The sequence below is a fragment of the Dreissena polymorpha genome, chromosome 7 (genome assembly GCF_020536995.1).
Source record: "Dreissena polymorpha isolate Duluth1 chromosome 7, UMN_Dpol_1.0, whole genome shotgun sequence".
NCBI lineage: Eukaryota > Metazoa > Mollusca > Bivalvia > Myida > Dreissenidae > Dreissena > Dreissena polymorpha.
Genome location: NC_068361.1, coordinates 81,121,812 through 81,148,663, shown reverse-complemented (window position 1 = coordinate 81,148,663; position 26,852 = coordinate 81,121,812). Strand labels below are relative to the sequence as shown.

Genomic DNA, 26,852 nt, shown 5'->3' with positions numbered 1-26,852 from the left:
TATACTGGAACTGCCATTACACAAACATATGGCGTTTGTTTGCACTTATTGGTTTATAAACGTTTAAAAAAATCACAAAAGTTCAAAAAATTTCGCACCGATAATTAGCGTCATGAGCATAAGAGGTATTGATAAAACTGAGAAAATATTTCATGAATATTTGCGATCAGATTAATTTTTATTCTTAAGGCTACAAGAATGAATGCATATTTAGGTTTCCTTAGGTGCTTTAGCTGGTTTACATCTGAAAGTCTTTGGAACCTCTGTAGTGGCCTCTTCTTTGTCCTCACTGGTAACTAATCTCAATGTGTTACTTCCGGTTATTATTATGTTATATTTACGTTTATAGTCATACATCATAGGATGATTACTCCGATATTGGTCCTGGTCTCTTTTAAGTATATCAGTGTGTTCTTGGCTGTAACGATCTCTCTTGGTAAATTATTCAACACGCTTACAATACGGTTTGAGAAAATGTTCTTTCGAACGTCACGTGTACATCAGTGTTTTATGAGTTTTAAAGTGTCAACTCTATTTGTTTTTATTGTTCAGACTAAAAATTCCACCTGTTGTTTGTTTGCCATATGTAGTATTAAACATCTTGTATGTTTCTATCATAACTCCCCGTAGTCGAAGAAATGTCAAAGTGGGTAGTTTAATAAATTTAAGTCTTCCCTCATATGACATATCCTTAAGTTTTGTTAAAATGTTTATCTCGTAGTTGTTGGAATTACAGGCCTATATTGGGTGTACAACTTTTGTTATGCTTTTACGATTGTTTAATTGTCATTTCATCGAAACACAAACGATAAATGTAGCTCTAGCCGCATAAATCTAAAATTCTAACCTTTGATCCGATTATTCAAAATACAAATTAATAAGTTTAAGTGTACTTTTAAACAAAACTATGAATAAAACCGGGAAAAAACGCACCAATACGAGTTAAGAACAAACAGCAACATAACATTTGATAAAACTTGGATTTCATAATTTTGTTGTTTAAAGGCCTTTGTCATAGATAATAATCTGGTGTTACGATGGACGATATGGCCATAATGCCAGAACTTTACTTTAATAACGATCGGGGAAAAAGAAGTGGGTGAAACAGCCCATGAGCGAAAATTTAGTTTAGCGAACATCTGACATTGCGAAACAGTGAGCATGCAGCTTTATATTACATGTTGAGCATGCCACAAACTTATACTTCATTATTGCTGCACATGCAGCTTGAGTTCTATTCAACATGTAGTTGTCAGAAATTACAGTCTTTATTAAAAAGACACAGAATCATAAAACCGTTTATTTCAATAAATGAAGAATATTTTTTAAAGGAGGTTATTATATTTGTGACTAATTGATAAGAAGTTATATTTGATTTAGAACTTTTTTATTTGCAATATCAGCTTCTCAGTTTGGTTATTTTAAAATATACAATAAGATTACCATACATCTTTCGGACCAAATATATGATGCAATTTACGTCCTAGAAATCTCTAAAGTCATACAAAAACAATTCATTTATTTATCAAAGCATGAACGCATACTATTTCCGCAACTGAGTGTTAAAAGTCATGTTTCAGTAGATTGCAAGTGTAAAAGCATTGATTTGATTAATAAAGACGCCTTTAAACTGGATGTTAGGGTCATGATAAAGAACATGCACTTTATGGCCTGTTTGAGTTGGCCAAAGATGGGCTATTTCCACAAGGCAAAATAATTATGATCTGGTAAAGCAAACACGAATTTAGGATCAGTACTAACAAATTATGGTCCGTTTGATTAGTGGAAACAAACATTTTTGAGGGAATTTCAGAATTATTTTTTGGATTATTTAAACAGGTACATAATCATATGCCATTTCTGGTATTCAAACACATGGGCCGAGTTTGTTACGGGTATAACTAAGAGCTCAAATTGCATAGTTGACATTGTTGACAGCTTAGGTTAATGAACTTAACCCGGTACTTATAAGTAATTTTTGCTCGCCGTAGATGGTTATACAAAGACATTTTAAGGAAACACAATATTGATGTTTGTATGAATGACATGGATGCTAAACCTTCTTACAAACAGCTTGGAAGTGCTATTCCGACATGTGTGAAAGTATTGTGTACATACTAAGTAATAGAATGTATATGTTATCTTATGTTAACTATTTGGATATTTTGTAAACATTCACGCACTTTGAATCAACAACAAAAATGTCTCTGAACGTGAATGAAGTCCTTTTCAAAGTCAGTTAGACGCTGGAGCTTAAATCTTCAATGGACGAGATATAGCATTGACGACATAAACCACTGCAATTATGCAAACAATCAATGCACATATTTCGTAAAAATGCCTCTTAAACTTTTTTAGCTTTAGTTTTAATCTCATTATCAATGGCATTGTATCAAGTTTAATTCGAATCTTCTGTCGCTTTGGTTGCATCATCTGCTTGATAAACTCCAGGGCGATATTGTCAATATAAGGATCATCCTCGTTATCACCGACATAGCTCATCCAGCGAATACTGGTGTGCTTTTGAACTCCTTCGATATTGAACGCATTGGCAACCTCTTCTTCTATTTTCTTGAACTGAGCCGCTGTTATTGTTTCTGTCCCCTTTTCTTTAGATACTGTCCTCGGGACCGTCTTCATTCCCTGAACCAAATCACATTTGGTGATGACTATGAATACGTCAGCATCGTCTAATGTAAAAAAGCAGTATATCAAGATGAGCAGAATGACGTACATTCCCATGGATTGTTAAGATAATATAAATACTCAATCACACTTAAAACGCTACATATTTATAATGAGTCTAAACATATTCATGGTATCAATTGAGAATACGTGCTTTGTCGTTTGAAATTATTTAATGTCTGTATTTTCATATTTTTATCAATGAAGCTGGGTCACTTAAGAGCCAAGTGTTTGATTTCATCTATTAGCGTGTGCAAATTTAATCATGCAAAGAAAGTAAAACGAGGACATGATACTTATTTTGTAAAGGTTAAAATGTATTAAGGATCTTATACTTAGTCAAATATTTTAAATGACGCTATTTGGAGACTTTCTATTAAAGTGCTATTGCGTGTTTGATTTGCTTCAATCGTCACGTGGATAATTAGAACAAAAAATCGATGACACATTCACAAGTGATTTATGTGTTTCTATTCCAGATTTTGAAGAGATATCTTTATTTAAAAAAGTGTTGAGTTAAAAGTATGAATAGTGTACAAAGCAAAACGATATTGTTCGTTAACTTTGTCCTGTAGGATTCGAACTCAGACAATGCTACAAACCACTTCTGGTAAAACGGTGTATTTAGGAGAAATGTAAAACAATATATTGCATCGTTCAATATCTTATCTTTAACAAAGCGGACATTCCGATAGAACATAGATATAAAATAAATTCTTGTCAATGCATGCACACTGAGAGTGAAGAATGAATAGACATGTTTTATCAAACATATTACTTTAATCGCTCTTCATTGAAATACAGTATAGCAAATATAGGGCTTACATTGCAGAAATCCAGTCTTTGGATCAACAATTTTCAAGATTCTTTGAAGAACATCTATCAAACCAGTTGGAAGCATTTCACTGCAAGTTGCGACAAACACGACTTTCGAAACCTTCCATTCCTTGCGACAATTAATGTATATATCTCTCAAATACCCAACATAATTATCCCTCTGAAGCTTTTGTAAATGCGTTATAGATGTTTCAGGTGGAATCAATCCTGAAAGATAAAATGTATACATTAAAGTCGATAATTTTACTCGCACCTTTATAGAGATAGTTTTTAAATATAGCTTGATACCGATTTTACTTTCAGTGACACTTATGTATCGCATTGCAATGAGTTGTAAGTGTCTATCATGGGTATCTGAAGATGTTAATCGAAATAAGCACACACCTCCCAAAACCACCTCCAATATTTCTTGAATATCTGGTGAATCCTGGACTCCCATTCCACCCGCGTCAATAATGTTTGGTAACTGTTGCCAGCAATCTCCAAGGACCTCTTGTTGCAAACTCTGTAAATCACACTTTGCAATACCACAGTGGTCAAACCTAAAACAAAAACATTTATTTACCGGTCTTACACCAAAATTATTGACTAAAAACTAAACCATACAGTTCCCTTTTTAAAACGTTCTTTCTTGAGACAAATTTATTTTAGTGTATGTGTTTAAGGTAAACTATTTAACATGAAAATATATATCTTTATCCCTACTGGATATTAAATTGAGTATTCGAATCAATCCAAATAAAAATAGCAATCGGAATGAAAGGTTTGAATATCACTTTTTTTAACAGACATTTGTAGATTTACATCTTAATTATGTATATATATATAAACCTGGTTAATCATCCTTCTTACATACCAATCAAACGTAAGCGTAACTGAGCCTACACGTCCTCTGCCAGACTTAGCTTTGTAGAAATATTTTCCGGTCAAGGCCTTGATGATTGTGTTAACCATCGAACTTTTTCCTACACCAGTGCTTCCAAGAAGTAAAATAACCTCAGGTGTCTTTCTGTCTTCTCTATAATTAAGGGAACACACAACACACGGATAGAAACGTATTGCAAACAAAGTTTTATTTAACTTTAATTTTTCGTCTATAGGAAGAAAATTGTATATCTCTGAAGGACGTGATAAACATTCTTAAACCTTCTTAATTAGAAAAGTCATGTGATCAGTTGGGCAGGTCAGACAAGCGAATCGATATAACGTTACATGTGAAAACAATCAAATGTTATTTTACCGTTTGCACAAATCTGCAATTTCCCTAAGAAGTGCTTCATTTGTCATCTTTTGTTCGTCTGTCATTTCAGTTGCATCTGATAATTTAAACATAAGCATATTTAAAATATTTAAAAGATAATTTTTTTATTATTTAAATATGGGCCGCGCTCTGAAAAAAACCGGAAAACCGGAATGAATTGTTGTTACTAATTTTGTCATAGATTTGATAGTATATTTCTTTGACGATCAAGTATGCATGCATGTAACGCATGAAGATCATTTTGTTCTGTAAAATTCGTATGTATTTAAGTAGCCTAAAAACACTACATCCTACTCGGATAAGCATAAAGTCGGATTAAAAAAACTATTGATTTAAGAATCACGTTTACATTAACACATGTACATGCGTTATTTGCCTTCAATTATTCTTGATGATTTTCTATGATTAATGAGATAACATATTCAACAACAAATCAAATGAACATTTTCAATAAAGTATTCCTTAATTTGGTGTGTAAGAAATGATTTTTTACTCTAATGATATTAGCTATTTCGTTTTTTTACATTAAATATATTGTATCATCAATAAAAGGTCGTGTATGCGATTGTTTTGTTTGCCTCCTATTCATATGTGTATTTAAAAATATGTAACAATTTACTTGTATAATAAAAATGCACACAAACATTCTAGCCAATAAGTTATTGATATAAGTATATTCTCTACTGGGTGTTTTCTACTTTCGATATCTTAATAGCAATGCTTCATAAACAATACGATCGTAAATATTCTTAAAGGGGCCTTTTCACAGATTTTGGCATTTTTTAACTTATTCATTAAATGCTTTATATCGATAAATGTAAACATTGGATCGTAAAAGCACCAGTAAAAAATCAAGAATAAAATTAAAAAAAGGAAAAGAAGATTGCCCGGACCAGGTTTCGAACCAGTGACCCCTGGAGTCCTGCCAGAGTCCTGAAGTAAAAACGCTTTAGCCTACTGAGCTATTCCGCCGAGTATACACAGTATAAGTATTTTATACCTTATATAAGCAATCTTCGTAGTTTCACAAAATTTAACGACAAAAACAGAACTCTCCAAATTATTCAATCGTTTCGCGTTGCAACGCTTTATAATTTTTAGGTTTTAAAATCGTCAAAAGATGCATATAATGGCTATATTAGACCATGGTAAATGTTCAGTATTACTGTTTCCTCACAAATATCATAACTAAAACGAAAATTTGCGAATCTGAAACAAATTTTTTCAATTTTGTCAATTTACCAAAGCGTGAAAAGATCCCTTTAAAATCTTTGACTAATATAGATGATTATATAGATGAATATATGCACACGACAGGAAAACAATTGATGTGAGGGTAAGTCTCACGACTTTTGACATTCGCCATTATTGAGTATAACAGTAAACATTAATAATTGCAGAGATATGACATTGAAGGTAATGTAGAATGAAGTTTAGAACTAAAGCTATCTATCAAATTGTTTACTTTTGATTATAAATGTATGAACAGTGTCAGCGGTTTTCTTCAATGGTTTAAAAGAATCATCTCCTTTTTTAATAGTTTTAATATAAGGGGTGGTTTATTATATATCGCATTCATAATTTCTTGGCAAATATTTCGGTAATGTCTGCACTTGTCCGAACAAAAAAAACCCACTTTGTTCTGTTGTATTTAAGTAATATTTGGATGTGCTCTTCTAAATTTAAATAATGGATTTTTTTAATCAATATCAAACTTTCGACATCATCGGAAAGGCTTTTCCATTCGGAAGTGGTTCATGATTATAGTGTTTTTAATCGATGTATCTTGTAGAAAAAATGATAAAAAGATGTAACGTTAGCCTATTTAAGGCATTTTAACCGTTATTTTAACCAGAGCCAGTTCATTGCAACTTAAAACTTTAAATCCGATCGATTGTCATCAGGCGAATCAAATAAATGCCTTTTTAACTTGTAATATCCATGTAGTTACGTCGTAGAGGTGGGTTGCAAGAACATATTCAATAACATATAGTATAGTTAACAATATGACTGCGTGTTGCTTGTTGTAAATGTTGATATACATGTATATACATATATAAATCACAATAGATGAGCAGTAACGTGAAACTCATTGAGAAAACATTGATGGTAAAGTTAATCTCTTTGCAAAGCTTCTATATGTTTTTATTACTGGGACATAGATACACTTTAAAACAAAACGATATCAGGAGAGAAATTCATGTCCGCTATCATCTTATTAAAAAAGACAAATACATGTATATTCCAGTCTTCGAATTAGCCTATAAGCCTGTAGCCCGAGTCGATTCTTGGGACGGTCGGTCGATCATAAATGCATATTAAATAGCCCGACTGGTCGATTGAATATTTTAGCGTAAAATAATAAACAAAGTGAAAAAAATACATGAACACCGGTCAGCCACTTTGGGTTAAAGACATAATCAATGGAAGTAGTAGTAACAAGTCGTTAGCCAATCAGCACGTCTGAGTTTCACTCTTACGGAGACTCCGGAGATGGACTATTTTATTATTGATTTTTGAATGGTTAGCGGATAGAAAAACAACTGACGAAAAATCTTCGCTACTTTCCGAAAATCGTACAAGTCAGCAAACGTTGCAAATGAAAAAGTTTGAGTGATGGATGAGCAAAATAAAGCACTGCAATAGCTTATATTTAAGCAATATGTTAACAAAATTATATATTTATTACGTATTTGCTAGGTAACTGGTTTTCATTTTTCTTGAATCATACGATATGTACAAATTGATTTCATGTGCAAAACACTTTCATATTCTCGGACTGTTATTTTCAGATACAGTTTTGTTTTTGTTGATTTAAATTTATTTTCGACATTCTTTATGAAAATGTCTATAGAATGATGAATACACATGCGGTGATACGGATGGTATGATTTATAATATTTCGCATTGTTTTCATCAGAGATTGCAACTAGAAAGACTAAAAAAGTACAATAGGTTAGGGCTCAGGGCACTAACAAATCTGTATGAAAATTGTTTCATGATTTAGGACAAATGTCCTGAAAAAAAAATGACCATTTAGCCATTTGAGGAAACCTGTCCTGAGGAAATTGGGGCCAATCTGAAACACTGAGATATGGAGAAGTCCGGAGAGAATGCCTTTGCTGTTGTTATCAAAAATAAATAATACAGTCTGTTGAAAATGGGACAGGCAAATGTTTTTACTCATTAGAAGTTATTTCTGATTGGAAATGAATTTTTTTGTTGCTCCGAGCCAAAAAAGTCATAAAATGTATGTTAACCTTTTTACGGCTATTGAAACTGTCTTTGGGCTATTAAAAATTTTATCTGATTAGCCCGAAGGGCTATTGGTCTAAAATATTTAGCGTGAAGACTGATGTTCTACCATACACTTGATCGTAATTTGGGCTAAAGAACATATTGACAGCCTTTTTTGCTTTTTTTATTAAAATGTACATAAAGCATATTATTGCCGTTACGATACAACGATTTATAGAAAAAAGTTTGTTTAAAAAAGTCATAACCCACTGTCCGCCATATTGTAAACTACCCATAAAAAAATCAACATGGTAGTGGTTGACGTCAAACTATTTAGCACTTTAAGTTATATGAACAAGATTACCAGCTTGATTATTTCCGATATTGTAGGAGTCTGCACGTGCACGAGCGTTTGCTAGTTCGTCACTTCCGATTGAAAAATCTAAATTTAAAAAGAATATATTAATGTTTGTGAAACGGTCTTTGAAGACATATTGAGATTCCGTTGATGACAACTAACAGAGGAAGTCACATTCATGCAGTCGTAGTATTTTACGATGAACATTCATCTTGACCACCCGGTTAGAAATTTAAAAAATCTAAATGAACATTCCTAAGCTGAGTTGTATTTATGCAGACATCTCAAAAATGAAGATGTTTATAAAAAAATTAATAAGACCGTTAGCCCGCGAGGAATGTAATCATTAACACCAGATCGTATACATGTATGGACTTGTTTTGTTTGCCCCATATTCATTGGTGCATTTCAAAATATGTTATAATGTTAAAACATCGAAACATTTTAGTCAATATGCTATTGATGTAACATGGCTAATATCAGTGATTTATTTATTTGCATAATCAGCAATACATGCTTTTGGCAAAATAAATGCATATTCACAATGAGATGAACGTTGGCGATAGAGAGATTTAGTGTTTGATAACTGTTATTTCACAAGTAAAGAAAGTAAATTATAACATACAAATAATGTTGATAGATGATATAAATAGAGCCTTAGAAAAAGCTAAATAAAACATAAACAATAAACTTAAATAAGTAACATACTTGCCTTATAGACATTTAAAGAGAGTGTAAAGCAGGAACTACAACAACAACAAGAAATAAAGTGTCAGCTATAACAATATAACCCAACATGCATTAATACATAGTACAAAGAGTGATATGTTCATTCAAATATAAATACACCAAAATAAGTTGTTTAAATTGTCTAACAAATTAATCTTACACAACTTAACTTCCGCTAACCTGTATTCTTATCACCAGACATCGCAATATTAACTCAAGTTCAGTGCTTATCTTAAGTCATAAAATTTGAAGTGCTTATGATCATTGTGTTAAAGCGGTTATGTATCCTCTCCGTTTTTGACGATGCTGGAACAGCAGCGTCTAAGGTTTGATAACCAGTAAAAAAAATCTTCACAATGGCAACCTATGTAAAAGACCGAGCCAGTCCGATTGAGATAACTCGATTTTTCAGTTACTTCCCTTGGCATTCGCCACTGCGTAGGAGATTGCTCGTTGATTTTCATTGATAACATTCTCCTAGCAGAGTTGTCGTTCGTGTTGATAAAGGTAAATATTAATAGAACAGCATATCCTGGGGAAACAGATTCAATAAGTGTATCAGAACGTTAATTTCAAATTAGTAATTTTTCATCCATTTTATTTTTATGGACCAATGAAACAACTATATATTTTCTCTATTTTATTTGATATTTGTTCTCGATTTAGTAAATAAATTGCGAATAAAAACATGTAAAATTAACTTTTTACGTGATCACAAAACTAAAGAATGCGAACAATTTCGAACCTGCAAATTGTAAACGCTGCACTGCTATGATATATATAGATAAAACAACATGTGTTTGCGTAATTGTCCGTCCCGCTAGCGCAGCTGTAAGGACGTTCGCTTTTTCACCTTTACGACACCGGTTCGATTCCCGCTCCCGGCGCAATGTTATATTTTGTCTGTTTTGTGGTCACCATTCCGGACAGGTGTTTTTTTCCGGATAATCTCATCCCCCCCCACAGCATTTGACCATATAAAAAATTACAAAGTATTTCAGTACAAAACAAATAGCTGGAAATTGCAGCTATCATTCCTAATTCGTCCCAACTGTAGTCAATCTAATCTTATTAGGTAGGAGTGCTGGACACACTCCGGGTCCCAACATTATGCAGCCTCAGCGCGGAGGTAACTCATTACCTTGGAAAACACAAATACACACACTGGGTGCAGCCTAGGCGGGTATAGACTCAAACAAGGCAACAAACTCAAGTGCGGGCACAATCATTTAAAGTGTACATATTGAATACGATATTCTAACAGAAATTACACAACTACCTTAGTGTACATACCATGTTTGATATTTCGTTCGATTGTTAGATTTCAGCATATACATGTATAAGGTCATTTCGCTATTAGTTAATCCATATGTTCGTGGGCGAACTCGGATAGTCAAGTGCTCATACGATTGAGCTCACATTGTCCGGCTATGTGCTCATACCTACTTTCGAGAATCATCATGAAGGTATTGCCATACTTAATGAACAAGAATGTGACCCGCCTCCCAGTTTCGCTCAATAGGTCAAGTTACCCACGGGTACTACTTCCCTGAACCCCTAAACTTTTTTTCGTACCAAAAATGTTTCGTACGCAATTTTTTTTTGTACCAAATTTTTTTTCGTACCCAAAATGCTCGTACCCAAATTTTTTATCGTACCCAAATGTTCGTATCAACATACACAATTGTGGTGATATAGATAAACTTAAATTGATGTTTTATATCCATCCTCTTCAAAAGCATCGTCACACCAGTACTGCCAGTACTTTGATTTATAACCCAACATACATTACCACTCCGTTACCATACCTGTAACCCTCAGTTGTTAATTAACAACAGGGAAATTCCGATAGTTTAACGTAACAAAACAATAGAATGTTAGAAGTTTCACGGAACATCTTGGACATTATATTTTTGATATTGCATGCCATTTTCTAAATAAACCTGTCAGTTTTTTATAGGAAACAAGTGGAAATTGAGCAGAAACACATAACTACACAGTATAGAACGAACGTTAATTTCAGTGATGCATTGTGTCATTATTTTCTGTATTTAAAATATAATATATCTCTCTCTATATATATTCTGAATGAGAGTTGGTGCCTGGTTGATTTATTATTTCTATGTTGGACTTTCATTGTCAGTCCTACACAGGGTATTTTTCTTCTAGAGTCCTCAATGGTTTGTTGGCAGACATGAGACGGATGTTTTTTCTTGAGGATTGTGACATGTTTTCTTGCTACTTCAGTTACCTGTTGCTTTAAAATCCTCTTGTCACAAGTTTAAATTGATTTGGTTGTTGTATGCAAATGTTAGTCTGATAATGTCAACTTCTGTCTGTCCATTGAAAGTCAGTTTGTTATCTACATTTGCATAAACTTAACAGACTGACACTTGCTGAAATGAATGCCTGACACCTATTTAAAGTGAAAAACATTACTTGCATTGTAAATATTCAAAGTTGCCAAAGTGTCTAGCACCATGTAATTTGGTAAAATTCTGCTCTTATTTTTTCGGCGTAGCTGTATTAAGCCAGCTTTTCCCCTTACCAGACCTTTGTAAGTGTCCAATAACATTCAAATAAAATTTCCCGTGGCTAGGTACGAATGAATACACTTCATTTATTTCATTGGCTGATTTGAGTATACCTCCAGAACATTGGAAACATCCGCGTTTTTGTAACACTGTTTTACTGCATGAAACAATTTTATCTCTAATGAAAAAGCTTATTAAAGGGGCCTTTTCACAGATTTTGGCATATTTTGAAGTTTGTCATTAAATGCTTTATATTGATAAATGTAAACATTGGATCTTAAAAGCTCCAGTAAAAAATCAAGAATAAAATTAACAAAAGGAAAAAAATGTAGCCGGTACCAGGGCTCGAACCAGTGACCCCTGGAGTTAGTCTGAAGTAAAAACGCATTAGCCCTCTCGGCTATTCCGCCGGGTATACACTGTTTAAGTATTTTATACCTTATATAAGCAATCTTCGTAGTTTCGTAAATTTAAACGTTTATACTTAAAGGCTATGTTCTCATATTTAGTACTTACTTCTATATTCCTGTCAACATGTTAACATGTAAAAGTGGAAGCGAGGCCTCACTTTAATGCATTGCATTTCAACCCGCGAGGTATCGGGTCAATTCGCGGCCAGTGTGTGAATGTCAGAGTTTATATACAGGTCATCACCGGAGTTCGCGGCCAGTAAAATAATCGTTATATAATAAAGACGCTATCCGTGAACTAGGTGACCTGGAATTTTCTTTAGACCAGAAATGTGTAAATTTAGATATTCAGCAATATAATTATGGTATGTCAATAATAGATTCTTAATGTGTTTTCACCAATACAATGATAAATATTATTTTTGATTAATTTAACAATAATCATTCCACCATATTGACTAATGTATTAAGCATGAGCGCGATGATTCTCGATACTGTTAATAGTCGAATCAGATAGCAATGCCAGACAAACCACTAAAACAGGTTTGTTCGAAGAACGCGCCTATGAATAAAATGTACACCAAATTAACGCCAAATACATATATCCAGATTTAATTAATTGAAATGAATCCTTATTTATATTTGATTTATACATTTTCTCTTCATATAAGGAAACTCGAACCTCAGCCCGACCAGTTCCAAATGAAATCCTACTCTAAATTTGAAGCAACTATTAAAGTTACCCTGAGCCTACCGGCCTGAAATAAGGGGCCAATATGCAAGCTTTCTGTATCCTAAGTTTAACAAAGTTTGCCAATATGAACTTAAGTTATGAATAGGTGAACGCAAAACTTACCCTAAATGTTAAGGTAAAATAGTGATATTAGTCTGATAAATTGGATGTCAAACATATGACCCTTTGAAGAAACAATACAATTGACCACTAAGACATATGTTGAAATCCTATACTGATGATACGATAGCTTATCTATAAAGTTATTGTGCACACACGCTACAAGTTTAAGCTTTCAATTACAAAATTGAGCATAGCAAGGAATTGATTATAAACAACCAAAATACATGTGTGAAGTATTGTTAAAATATTCGTAGCAGATAAAGAAATATTGAGTTGTTGAGCAAAATGTTTACAATAATTTTCTAATAATATATTTTAAGAAATTACTTTTAAAATAACCATCTACATTGAAATCGACGTTGAAATTTATAATTATGTATTATTAGCCCTCGTGCAAATAACTCACCAAGTGTGCCAATAACCACTAAAGGCACACTTTCTCCATATAATAATCTATACACATTCATTATTGTTTAACTGCAAAATGACGTCATTTTTCGACGAAATGACGTCACTATTCTAGCGAAATTCTCCAGTTAAACTCTTTTACAATATAAATAATCGGTGAAAAAAAAGCATAAAATAAAAAGAAAATTTGTTTGTTTTGGTGGAATATCGATTTTGATCCACTCGTGATCATAGAAAATATATGTTTTCACTCCTGAACATATTATTTTCTATAATCACTCGTGAATTAAAATCGGTATTCCACCGAACCCAACAAATATTCTCTATGTATTGTTATTGTATCCGCAACACATGAATAAAACAAGTAGTTTAAGTAGAATGTAAGGTTAGGGTCATTGTGTACTTGAACTAATCCGACTCATCGGTGAAAGGCTTACACGTATCGACAGGCCTCGCCATATAACCTATTTTAAAATCAGCGGATAAATTCATGTATAAAAGGACACTAACCTAATATTCTCCATTTTTTCCGCGAGTGCTCATTTGCTATTTACCTTTTGTCTCTTCGCAACTTGCAAAAAGGGGCTTGATCACATATGGTTGTATTTCTGGAAAATAAAACACAGGGTAAACACATTCATATTTCAGGCAAAATCTACAGAATATAAAATGCACTTAAGTAACAATAAATCAGGAAACAACCCAATTTAAATACATGATAAGTCTTTCGAAAATATAAAAACCAATTATTGTTTTGATTGTAAAATTAAAAACTGATTTATAAATTATGCAACTATTTCATTGGACTTTAGTTTCGCCATGTATGTAGAAACTGAAAACAATGTCGCCTTTCCAATATGTGGATGTTTTGTTATATAAACAACATTTACGTAGAATTGATGAAATTGGAACTCGCTTGCTTTCATGTGGACAACATACATAAACGCATCAAAAACTTACAACACAGATACATGTATTTAGAAGACAATACAAATGTGTGAAGTGTTAAGTACATTAATTAACAAAGAACATATTTTTGTAAAAAAATATCAATTCATACTTGTTATAACTCCCTTTTGAAACACTAACAAGATAACGGAAATTATATTAAACATGTTATATTTTAAGTAAATTAAAACGTTATTAATCGTCAACATTTCAAAGTTATTGATAACATTAACTATTTATACCTACCGGCGCACAGAGTAGTTACTTCCATGTTCACTACAGGTGTTTTTGTGACTGTATCATTAATAAGTTCGCTGCAGTTGCCTGTTTGTGCTGTTTTATGTGTCTCCTCTTTTCGTTCATTCTCTGGAAATAACATTATAATGTATGTTGCGCACACATAACAAAGTCTCTTTAGAGGGACTGTCAACCACGACGACGAAGAAAAGTTGTAAAATACCGTATTTTGTTACATTTATTACTTTATATTGATTAAAATATTGCGACTGGTATATTACATTACTTGAAAAAAAGTTGTTAAGTTTTCATATTTTCAGTATATTCGGTAATAAATTTTACTGGGTATGTCTACCAGGTAACTACCAGTTAACTATACATAACGCAAGTAGATTGATCATCATCGTCACGCGGTAAACCCAAGAATGCAAATTGTGCATGCGTAGTGAATTGTATATATTATATATATATAATGATCAATCTACTTGCGTTATTTATAGTGTGTATATCGTTATGTCACCTATTTTCGCGACGTACTTTCGATTTCACATCGCGAAATTTTATTACCGATTATACTGAAAATATGAACTTTTTTCAAGTAATGTAATACACCAGTCGTGATATTTTAATCAATATAAACTAATAATTGTAAAAGAATACGGTATTTTACAACTTTTCTTTTCTTCGTCGTAGTGGTTGACAGTCCCTTTAAGATTTGTATTATTTAAACAAAAACGCTGTATTTATTTTATGCCAAAGCTTTCATCAGAGGCCGTTCTTAATTTCAAGATGTTTCATTATATAAATATATATAGCTTTTGCATAAAATAAATACAGCGCTTTTGTTTATATATATATATATATATATATATATATATATATATATATATATATATATATATATATATATATAGTGTATAAACCGTATTCAACTTACCCATGACTTTGTATGGGTGAACCTCAGTTTGTTGATTGTTTAACATTTGATTGAGGTTGCTTACTGAAACATAAAACATGAATTCAACATAAGTTTAACGTGTAAGACGTGTAAGACATGTCGTTGAATCATACTGTTCAATTCAAGCTTAATTCTAAGTTTTATGAAGGGATATATATATTTGAAAAATAAATAAAAATAAATCGTACACATAACTCCAAGTTTTGTGTTAAATTTCACCATGTAACCCACATATTGGTATTGCGTAACCGTCTTTTAATATTAAAGGTATGTCAACTTATCCGTATTTCGAACTAGAAAAAAAACATATGACAAATATGAAAAATTAATTATGGAAACGACGGTAACTGTTAGATAACATGTTTATATGTTATTAATTATAAAATGAATTACCACTTACTGATAGTGTTTGCACATTTGTTGAAGCATTCTTGATCTAATTGAATAGTTAAGGTAAGATTACCACACCCATGACGTGTTCTCAGATATGTTTGCAACGGTAGGAAAGCTTTTTCTATGGTACCATCAAAACATGCCCTGTTCAATGTCACCCAACTGTGTACTGTTGGAGACGAAACGTAAATTTCCAAGCATTTTTGTTTAAAGGCAGTCACTTTGTTGCTGTCTACAAAATAACAAAACGTATATTATTAGGCTGAAAATACAATACAAATGCTTCTCCTACAAGAAACAATGCACACAAAGAATGGTAAGTAAGAACGATTTTAATCAATTAAATAATATATATGCATATACTTATCGTCTATTTGAAAATCAGATCACTTTCATGTAGAACAGATCATTGTTTATTTTTCCGTGTATTTATCACGGTGCCTATACCACGTGACTTTTTAAGATCTGTGTGGGGAGTAAAATATCAACAAAAGCGCGACGAAGGTAAGATTTTTAAGGATAACTTTTTTAATATGTCACCATTTTTAATGGGGTAAAGTTGAGAGCCCGCTAATTCATGGTAGTTTTCTATAGGTATCATGATTTTATAAAACAAATAGGTATTTTTTCAGTAAAGTGCAACCGCGCGTTTGAACGTTTAGAAAAGGGTAGGATCAGTGTGGGGACATTTTTTTTTTACACAAAAACATCACCTCTGGTGAAATTAAGAAATAAATTTTATGGGCAGAGCTTACACTATATCGTTTTGCATCCATTTTCAGGTTTCTTTTATTTATTTACGAAACAAAATTCAAGAAAACTATTCGTACAGTAATATGATCTGTGTGGTATACGTTTTTCAACGGATCTGTGTGGTATACTGTTTTTCAGTTTTTCAGTTCTATTTAGTTGTTTAAGAAAATGCTTGTCAACAATGTATTTGAAACGGGATTTTTAAATGCGCTAGCATGTAAAACACATAATGGCTATACACTACGCTTGCACCGCTTGTTAAACTAATACATAATTATGATTTACAGGCATGCTGTACAATCCCCATTATAATATTAAAATCTTACGCTGGAGCATCTTAAATCGATGACAAGTCCATGCTTACCTTAAATAAGTGTATACTTTATGTTATTGTATCAAATTCCATTTTCATTTTGGCGCCAAACACTACTGTCAGGTGAAGTAATGTATCGTATATTATTTTTGATATTATATTTGCTTTAAGGTATGGCTCAATGCTCCGAATGCGGAAAAATGTCGAAGACCAGAGCTGGATTATTGCGCCACATTAGGGGACACGCTAACTCTGGAAACAATAACTGCTGTGGGAAAGCATTTCAGGTAAGATTAAATACCTTAAAAATAGTTACATTTTTATACAGTTATGCTAACAAACAGATGAACGGATTTTCTTGAAACAGCACAAATATACAATATATCTCATCTCTCATGTTATCATATATTTTGAAATAACTCAATAATCGTCAAATCGTTTGTAATTTAAAACTAACGAACGCGTGTCCTCAGATACTAACATTTTTAAAATAGCGTGTTTAGTACTGTTACGCATTGAAATGTCACGTGAATAAAATATGTTGTTTTTTTCTCAGGATGCCTACAATCTTAGAAGGCTTCAACGAACAAAGGACCCCAATGTCACGTGTGTGTACAGTGCGGCAGGAGCTTTGCGGACAAGTACCTACTCGTGGCTAGAGAGAAAAGTGCAAAAAAGAGGGATTGGTGAAATGTTACCAGTGTGGGTTGGCAGTTAGGAGTGAGAATGACCTCAGAGAGCACGTCAATACCCACATGCATGACAAGTGTTTCAGTAGTGAGGAGTGTTTCAAAACGTACAAACGCAAAACAAACCTTTCTCGATACGTGAGGACTTCACAAAAATCCGTGAATACTGATTAAAAATCATTATAGTTTACAGTTTGTCTGTGTAACTTCATTATCGTTTTACGTTATTTTATTCGTTGTTTTACTTTTACTTTACTTTTCAAAATGATTCTAAAGTTATCCGAATTTGATTAATTTTTAGGTTTCGTTTAGTTCGTTTGTGTGTTTGCAACAATATGAATTCCATATGTGAAATAAAACACACAAACACACACATATATATATGTTTCTACTTTGACCAGTTATTGTTTTTAATAAACATACCGTTTACCTTAAACTTTAAATAACAACAAAATGACAAGCCAATACGTCTGGTGGATTCTGTTTAATCAGTTTGTATTCCAAATTTGATTTTAAAACATACGTATTACTCCGGAAAGAACATGCCTTTGCTTTTTGTCAACCTGTGTAATATTTGACACAATTTCTATTGCAGAATTTGTGTCAGAATTAAAATGTCCATTGTGTTCGTCTATCCGCATTCTTATTGTTGGCAACAGTTTGCTATCGTTTCGTCTCGCCCGCTCCCACCTTACTCCTAGTGTCCCCTTCTGTATAGAATTCCTGTCTCGTGAAACTGTTTCCTCTGTTTTTTCTTCCCTTAACCCTTGTCCGCTCACTAGTGCCAAATAGGTGATTACTGAAATGAATGAATTTTTAAATAATAGATCTACTACTACTACTATTACTACTACTAGTAGTAGTAGTAATAGTTGTAGTAGTAGTAGTAGTAGTAGTAGTAGTAGTAGTAGTAGTAGTAGTAGTAGTAGTAGTAGTAGTAGTAGAAGTAGTAGTAGAAGTAGTAGCAGCAGAATTAGTAGTAATAGTAGTAGTAGTAGTAGTAATTGTTGTATTGAAATAATTGAAATTAATAAAAAAATATGTATATTGTCGTTATTATCTCAATTTATCCGTAAATTGTAGAAACACGGATACCACACAGATCCTTCTAAACACGTATACCACACAGATCATATTACTGTTAGAATATTTTTCTTGATTTTGTTTTCATAAATATATGAAAGAAACCTGAAAAAAGAATGCAAAATGATATAGTGTAAGCTCCGCCCATAAAGTTTATTGCTTTATTTCACGAGAGGTGATGTTTCTGTGTCATAATAAAATAATGTCCCCACACTGATCCTTCCTTTTTCTAACCGTTCAAACGCGCGGTTGCACTTTACTGAAAAAATATTCATTTGTTTTACAAAATCATGATACCTATAGAAAACTCTCATGAATGAGCGGGCTCTCCACTTCATCCCATTGAAAATGATGACATATTAAAAAAGTTATCCTTAAAAATCTTACCTTTGTCGTGCTTTTGTTGACATTTAACTCCCCACACAGATCTTAAAAAGTCACGTGGTATAGGCACCGTGTTTATATTGTTATTAATATTTGTGCAAATTATGTTCTCTTGCATCAATTCAGTTTTATCTGCTAGAGTTTTATTTTTGCTTATATTATGAAATAACATGATTTGTAGTGCATATATTAAAAAGTTTTATTAAGTTTGTAAAATCGTTGTAATGGTACAGGTTACTTTTTCTCCGCCATTTACCATATTGGTCATCGTATGAATAAATGAAATAAACATCTAGTTCTGCCTACCATGCGCCCATACACCACAAAATTACAATCTGTATGCTTATGCACCCTGACGAATGGACAAAAATGCAATAGTTTCCCTACATCTAGACGCGAGATAAACTCATAGATTGCCCAGTTTGTCCGTCTGGTATTAAGTCCGTGATTCCATCCATGTGTGATTTCTTATTTACGAGGTGACTGTATTTAAACATTTTTTCTTAAAACATAAAATTGCTATTTACAAAACCTATAGTATGTCATATTTTGTTAAATATGGAATTTTAATATCGAGCAATATGAATCAAACTTATTTTGATCTTGCCATTGACCGAAATGGATTTGTGAAATAATTGTGGAATCCTGGCACCAACAAGTTGAGCGTATGTTTATCTCAAAGGGTGTTGTTTATTGTCGCATAATTTTGCATTGATGTTTGCTATATTTTAGTTCAATTTCAAATATGACGGACTGCACAATTTCAATGTACGCGAACGAATATCGTTGCTGTCTTGACCGCGTATGTTTCTGTTGCGTACTCATTTGCTTAACACATAAATATTTTAACATCCCGGATTAAATGTACATGTAATCGCTAACGATGAAGTTCATATTGTATCAGTACTATTTTAAATAAACAATCACTACCTTCCTGAATCTGTTCGACGACATCTTTTAAACGTTGTTTCATGGGATCATCGGTTGAATCTCCGTCGAAACTGTTTATTATCTCATTACCAGCTGTGCACATTTCTTCTGAAACAGTGTTCCCTGCTTCTGCATTTGTTGGCTTAACAATTATCTTTGTGACGATATCTGGAATACATTAACATAAAATTTAAGTATACATTGCATATTAAGTGATTAATGAAGGTTTATTTTGGATACTTGTTAACTAAGCATGACCTATAGATCACTCTAAATGAATATAAATACAGCATGCGGTTAAAAACTTATTTTATTCAATGAAATCGTATTTACCACTTTTTCAATGCACTTTTTAATTATATCGAATAAAATGTTCTTTCAACGTTATACTACCCGTGAATAACGATATGTGTTATTAATGTTCCGTCTAAACTATATGCTGCTGCTGAATTATTGCGAATGTTTTGTTGTAAGTAGATTGCGCTTAACGCTAAGAGATCAGGTAACGTTATAAACGAATTGAAAAATGAATTACATATTGTACTGTTGTGCCAATCCTTGAAAATGTTCTCTGTGTATTGTCATGAAATTGTGTGTACATCTCTGGATAGCTTTTATATTACCTGTTTGCAGAGATTCTTTTACGTCAGGATTTTGCTTTTGAAATAATTCATATAACTGATCTATTCCTGTAACAAAAATTTACTCAGTTGCAATACAATCTTAAACGAGTATTCAACACTTTTTAAATGAATTCGCTGAATTAAATGCATTTCCGAGAATTCATATCGCTTTTAGGGCATGACAGGGTACGTTCGACACATTCTAAAAACTACACACTGACAACATGACTACACATCTGAAGCAGTGAATTATGTTAACATTATACGTTGAAACTAATTTTTTAACATAAATTGCGTAAAATGCACCTTACTTACTTGCTAGTATTAATCCATTACTTGCTAGTAGTTCACCATACCGTGAATCCGTCTTTTCGATGGATTCCCTAAGATTGGTTTGCAAATGAGACATCGACTCACTCATCGATTCTTGCGTCTGAATCGATAATTAATGTTATTAAGTAATTTTGACTTAAACTTATTCATCATCATCATGTTCATTATCATTATTGTAAGTGACATTAGCAAATTCGCCAAATGCATCGACAGAAACAAATATTAATTACATCAGAAGTAATACTACTTCTACTCTAATGACGAACGGATGAATCACAACAACTCGTACCTCTTGTATCGATTCTATATTTTTTGTCTGCGCAGACAAATGGCATTTTATTTCTCGATTTTCCGAACACTGGTCTGCTGTGCGTTTATTTATTTCTTCCAGTTGGTCCTTCATTTGTGAAAAACTTCCTAGCATATCCGCCATCGATTCCTGAATTCCGTCCAAAGCATCTTTTCTTGCAGCTATTTCATTTTCTATGGATACATCAAACTCGTCGTTTTCCAACTGAAATAAGCATACTGTCGTTTTACTATTCTTCTTAAAATACAAACAGGTTGTGGCACACTTATTAATTCCACGAAAAGGTGTTAATTGCAATCAAACTAGAGCTGACAAAGGACGTTACACGCAAAAATAATAGCATAAAAAGCGCCGGATTTGTAATCAATTATAGTCTGATATTCTCTTTTTAATTGTATGAACAGGCAGTAAATTCGGCCATTTCATGTGTTATAGGCACGGAATTAACAAATAATTGTATTCCTTTGTTGTTACAGACTTAAATAGTAAATGATAATTATCTGGTTCATCGGTGCTTTTCCACAGAGCGGAAATAGTAAAAAGCGATAACATATTATGAAACGGAAATCAAGCAACTGAAGAGTTTTCATACGAAACGCATTATCAACAAATGTGTACATTCGATATTCATAACAATGTCGAAAAATGAAGTAACCAGGTATAATTTAAATGATAAAATAGGCCCATAACTCCAGCAAATCAGTTTTTTCTACACATCACTACTTGAAGCAAAATACCACTATTTGTTTCTGTAACAAATTCCTAAAGGTTTCTTGAAATGTAATATCGTCATGTTGAAATGTAATATCGTCATGTTATCCGCCGTAACTAATTTATTTTATTAAGAAGTTTGCATAACATGTTTTTGTACTGATGTACTAATCTAAATTTATGAACCTTTCAGCCGACAAAATCATATTTTTCACACATAAAAATGGAACTCTTCTTTTAACCGTGTTTCTATATGACTCAGAAATAATTGAAAGCCAGAAACATATGGTTAGATTCATAATCGACACTGGTATTAATGGCATTAAAGATCTCATTCAAAGTTGTGTTTTCCAGATAGCTGGTAAAAGAAGTGAATTGCTTCATAATATTATTTCATTTTTGACTGGTATCCCGTCTGAGAAAGCTTCCCCATGGGTTGCTATCTGATTTGTACACGATTTCGCCTTTCGGAAACCGGCTTGTTTTTCAGGGAGAAGCGGGTCTACAGTGTCTTTCATTCGGTTCAGCAGGATGCGTTTTAACACCTTTCCTAAGGTGGAGAACACAGTTATCACTCGGTAGTAAGAACAGAAATGAAGGTCTCTTTTCTTTAGGAACTTGATAAGTTAACCCTTCTTACACTATGTTTGTATTTCTTTCTATTATTTCATGATGAGGGTAGAGTAACTCCACACTGGAATCGACGTCAGTCTTCAGCGCTTCTGATGGTATTCTGTCTGGCCATGCAAACTTGCCGTTCTTCATGATGGCACTGTGGACCATCCTGGGCGCGTAGCACATGATTTTCAGATCGCTTGTAGCCTGTGGTATCTTCGGTCGGTTGTCTGTAGGAACTGGCATGTTTAGCAGCTCCTGGAACTGCTCAATCCACATATATTTCAGCCCGTCGTCAGTTTCAATCATTTCTCCATTCTGGTCCTTAATATCATCTCTGGCTTAGTACTTTCCTGCTTTTATCTTAATGGTGCTGTTCTGGTAGGCTGCTTCTGCTGCTTCTGTTACAAGCGTATCTACGTAGCCCTGCTTATTTGATATTATGCTTCGCTTGGCGTTCATATTTACTTCTCTTTACTCTTCTAGTACCTTTGTCTTTGTTGCTCTTGTTCACACAGTCCATCATTATTAATAGATACCTAGGATGGTCAGGCTAAATTGTCTCATCTCTACGACCACTTTCGCTGTCTTCCCGGTCTTGTAAATTTACTGGTGTTGGTGGTCATGGTGAAGATGATGGCCTTCGCTATGACGGCTTCCAGTTGATTATGGCTGTAACTGCCCGGCGTGATACACCTTCCAGCTGGAGGTCCATCTTCTACCAAGTCCACAATTGCTGTTGATATGCAATTTCTTATCCCTGTAGCTAGCGGCTTTTTTACATTATACGTTTGCAAGCCCTACGCCCAACCCTCCTCCTTATACATCCGTTTTTTGGTCGTCCTTGGTGGAGCTAGTGTGTTGCTTTAAAATAATTTAGAGTCATTGTACATACTCAAACGTAAACACTTGAATGAACACATGCGACAGTTTAAGATATTTCACGTTGTTTCCGTAAATCTGGTAAATTGAAAAGCAGCGAAGAATATGCTTCTGTCTTTAAATCCCTGAAAGCAGTCCGAGGTTGTCAAACCATACATCTGTCAATGTATATATATTTGAGTAACTTCAGTTAGTTCCACGTTTATGCCGGAGAACAACTTCATTTATTCACTTAACGTCATAAATATGAAAAACATCTTCGCAACGAGGAAGGACAATATGATCTCTTTAGCTAAAGTAAAATGATCAGTTTGACAATCACTAATGCCCTCCTTTCATACTCCTTTAAACACCAAATAAAGGCGAATCGTAATAAAGCTGTGCCTTATGGATATAGATTTGTTATGGAAGATTACAGATGTACAGATAAAGGACAATTGTTGATTGAACAGGGGTTTTGTGACCTGAACTTGAGGAGGGGGCTGTATAAGCGCAATACTGCCAATGCCTTGCTTAACTTAGGGGTTTATTTATATGTAAAATGTGTGTTCGCCTGTGTGGCAATTCCAGAAAAACATGCAAAGACTTAAAAGAAGCTGCACAACTTATTAGGGCTTTTGGCATTGACTTATACGAATGCGTAGATGTGGTTTAAACAGGATGTGCACCTTAAAAAGTGTTCATACATTGTTATCGCAGACTGCTTCATAAAGTAATATCTTGTCATCATGGATAAAATTTTACTTTCATTTGTTGTTATTCTTCAAATCTGTGGCAGCTTTGATATTGGAACTTTGGCAAAAGAACAAGATCATTGCGATGGGGAGCAAACGTTGTTTAAGTTGTCTGAATGAAATAATATTGACTCATTATTCCTAGGCTATTTGATATTGTTATTGGTCATGCGTTTTAAAAAGACGTTCATTCCCTTTATTGTCCGTCCGTAGAAAATACCTTTTACTGGATTTCGTCAACACCTCTTGTGCATGTATTCTTGTGTCACTACCACCCAGTAGTCAATACCTACTATACTTACTTTTTGCTAATTTACATCGCAATTGTCACGTGGGTAGTAATTAAGAAATTATAAAACTGCTGAAAAAAATGATGCGTTTGACTCTTTCCTGATATTACACTTCATAAGGGTACAGTACTTTTAAAATACTAGGTTTACATTACCTTGCGCAGAATTAATCACCAAGCGTACCCGTTTCCTCGGGCATTTAAGAAAATTGTAATACATAGTTGTTTCAAATAAAAGTTTGCGTATCTTGCTTGTTGGTTAAACATATTCATATTACATGTACATAAGATAAACTTAAATCTCTATTGCTTGCAATAATGTAGACGAACATTGAAATTTACCAATAACGTGAATCAAATTATATAACAGTAAAGTATTAGTTTGTCGAAACTACCTGAAAATAAATAACTATCGGAGCTTTACAATTTCTGTTTAAATTTGAAAAAACTTGCCAAGCTTCACTTACAATTCGCTCAGTATTTATTTATGTGTTGTTGTTGTTTTGGTTGTTGTTGTATGCGAGCTGGGATTCCGTTCATGTATACGTGGCTATAAATAAATCGTTTCGCGTTGCAACGCTTTATAATTTTGGGGTTTTTAAATCGTCGAAACATGCATATAATGGGTATTTTGGAGCATGGTAAATGTTCAGTTATACTGTTTCATCACAAATATCATTACTACAACAAAAAATTGCGAATCTGAAACAATTTTTTTCAATTTTGTCAATTTGCCAAAGTGTGAAAAGATCCCTTTAAACCCTTAAACCACTTGTGGGGGTCGGTTTAAAATATGCTTGCATGCTTATTGAATCGGGTATAAATATTAAGCTTTTAAGTTATCACGTTAGCTTTGCGCTTGAAAGAAAAAATAAATTAGTATCAGTAATGTCTAAAACATATTTCAATCATATAACAAAAATAGGTCTACTTCTATTGTAATAGAATAATACTTGCAATATTACAACGATTTTAATGATTTCATCACGTTGCAGTAGACGAATATATTGTATTGATCAAGAATACCTTGGACAGTTTATCCAACTCGCAGTCGACTTCAGCTTTGAAGTCTTGAAAGAAACTTAACCTCAAAAAATTGTTCATGGTTGACAGGAAATATTTCAGCTGATCGTTTGCCAGTTCCATTGTGCTTGAATGGTAGATGTCATTTCTGTACCTCCGCACCTGAAATGGATTAGAATTTTTTTTACCAAACTGTAGAATGATTGAAAGCAATCTAGGAAGAAAAATTACTACAACATACATTTGATAAATTGAAAAATTAACACTTACCTCATCAAGGTCGAATATATTCTGGTTGAACAATGTCCTTAAAGGTATGTAGTTTAGACAAATTTGAATTAGAGCTGTCAAATCAGAACAAGATATATCCGCTTTCTCTTTATAGCCGGGGGTAGAGATGTAGCATTTCATCTGTTCCCATGCACTGCTTGACCACTTGTCACAATTTGTGTTTGACCAACTTGGATCACTGTTCGTATGGGCAGCCTTGATTTGGTCATATATCACTCCACATGCAAGGTTTTCCGTACAAGGCTTCATGTTCTTCCCCTTGCAAGCACATTTTTTGTATCCACATTGTGTGCGTGAACGTTTGTGGTAAGGCTCCAGCTCTGTTACGTCACACTGGTTACATGAATATATGGGTAGCCCGCATACTTTCAGAACCTGATCAGTGTTATTTGAATAATGTTCCTTGCAGTGTTTTTCAACTAATAGAATTATCACATTCCTTACACATTTGATAGCCAAACAGGCCTTTACCCAGTTATGAAATCCCATATCCTTGTTTGTAGCCATTTGTTGGGTGTATGTAGTTAACAAGTTTGAATTTTATTGTTGATGGATATTTCAAATGGTACCTCCTACAATCTATCAAACTTAGTTAACAGTCATAGTTGTCATATTTTGAATTTAAGAAAAGAATAACAACGTCAAAACAGCCCAATTACTCCATTGAAGTGAAAAACAAGATACTCTTGTTAATGCCATGTTAATGACACTTGACAACACTACGTGTTTACACGTACAATTTCCAGTGACGCTCCCACTTTTTTCGTCCACGACAACGTTGTATAATGACCATTGAATATCACGAATGACATACTTTCAAATAACTTCCAAAACATTTTTCAGAATATTGTCCTCTTTTTTCAAACAACCTTTATGTTCTGTTCGGAGATTTTACCATGACATAGTTCGTTTTACCAAGTGAAAACGTTACACCGTCTAATCTTAATTTTAGAAAATAAAGCTTGTCTTAAGGTTGTTACAACAAACCTGACACGCAAGTTATAGCCTGGATTTAAACTCTTCTATTTCACGTAGACA

At 33.3% G+C, this 26,852-nt stretch overlaps 1 protein-coding gene and 1 long non-coding RNA gene across 3 annotated transcripts; one reads left to right on the top strand and one right to left on the bottom strand.

Annotated features, from left to right (window-relative positions):
- Positions 1–1,241: 1,241 nt before the first annotated feature.
- LOC127836923 (uncharacterized) lies at positions 1,242–26,852 on the bottom strand. 2 transcript variants are annotated; one of them, XM_052363569.1, is made up of 16 exons: positions 25,794–26,852; positions 25,527–25,685; positions 21,249–21,473; positions 20,942–21,059; positions 20,627–20,692; positions 20,004–20,171; positions 15,859–16,083; positions 15,438–15,500; positions 14,510–14,629; positions 13,870–13,923; positions 8,385–8,462; positions 4,763–4,838; positions 4,379–4,540; positions 3,907–4,064; positions 3,511–3,729; positions 1,242–2,690 (listed from the first exon to the last, which is right to left on the bottom strand). In XM_052363569.1, the coding sequence occupies exons 1-16, from the start codon at positions 26,319–26,321 to the stop codon at positions 2,254–2,256; spliced, it is 2,856 nt and encodes a 951-aa protein (XP_052219529.1). In that variant the 5' UTR covers positions 26,322–26,852; the 3' UTR covers positions 1,242–2,253. The 2 variants fall into 2 exon arrangements, with proteins under 2 accessions (XP_052219529.1, XP_052219530.1); XM_052363570.1 differs by lacking the exon at positions 8,385–8,462.
- LOC127836928 (uncharacterized) lies at positions 16,279–17,696 on the top strand. The gene is made up of 3 exons (XR_008029004.1): positions 16,279–16,355; positions 17,089–17,204; positions 17,474–17,696. It is a non-coding gene; the product is annotated as an uncharacterized LOC127836928 (long non-coding RNA).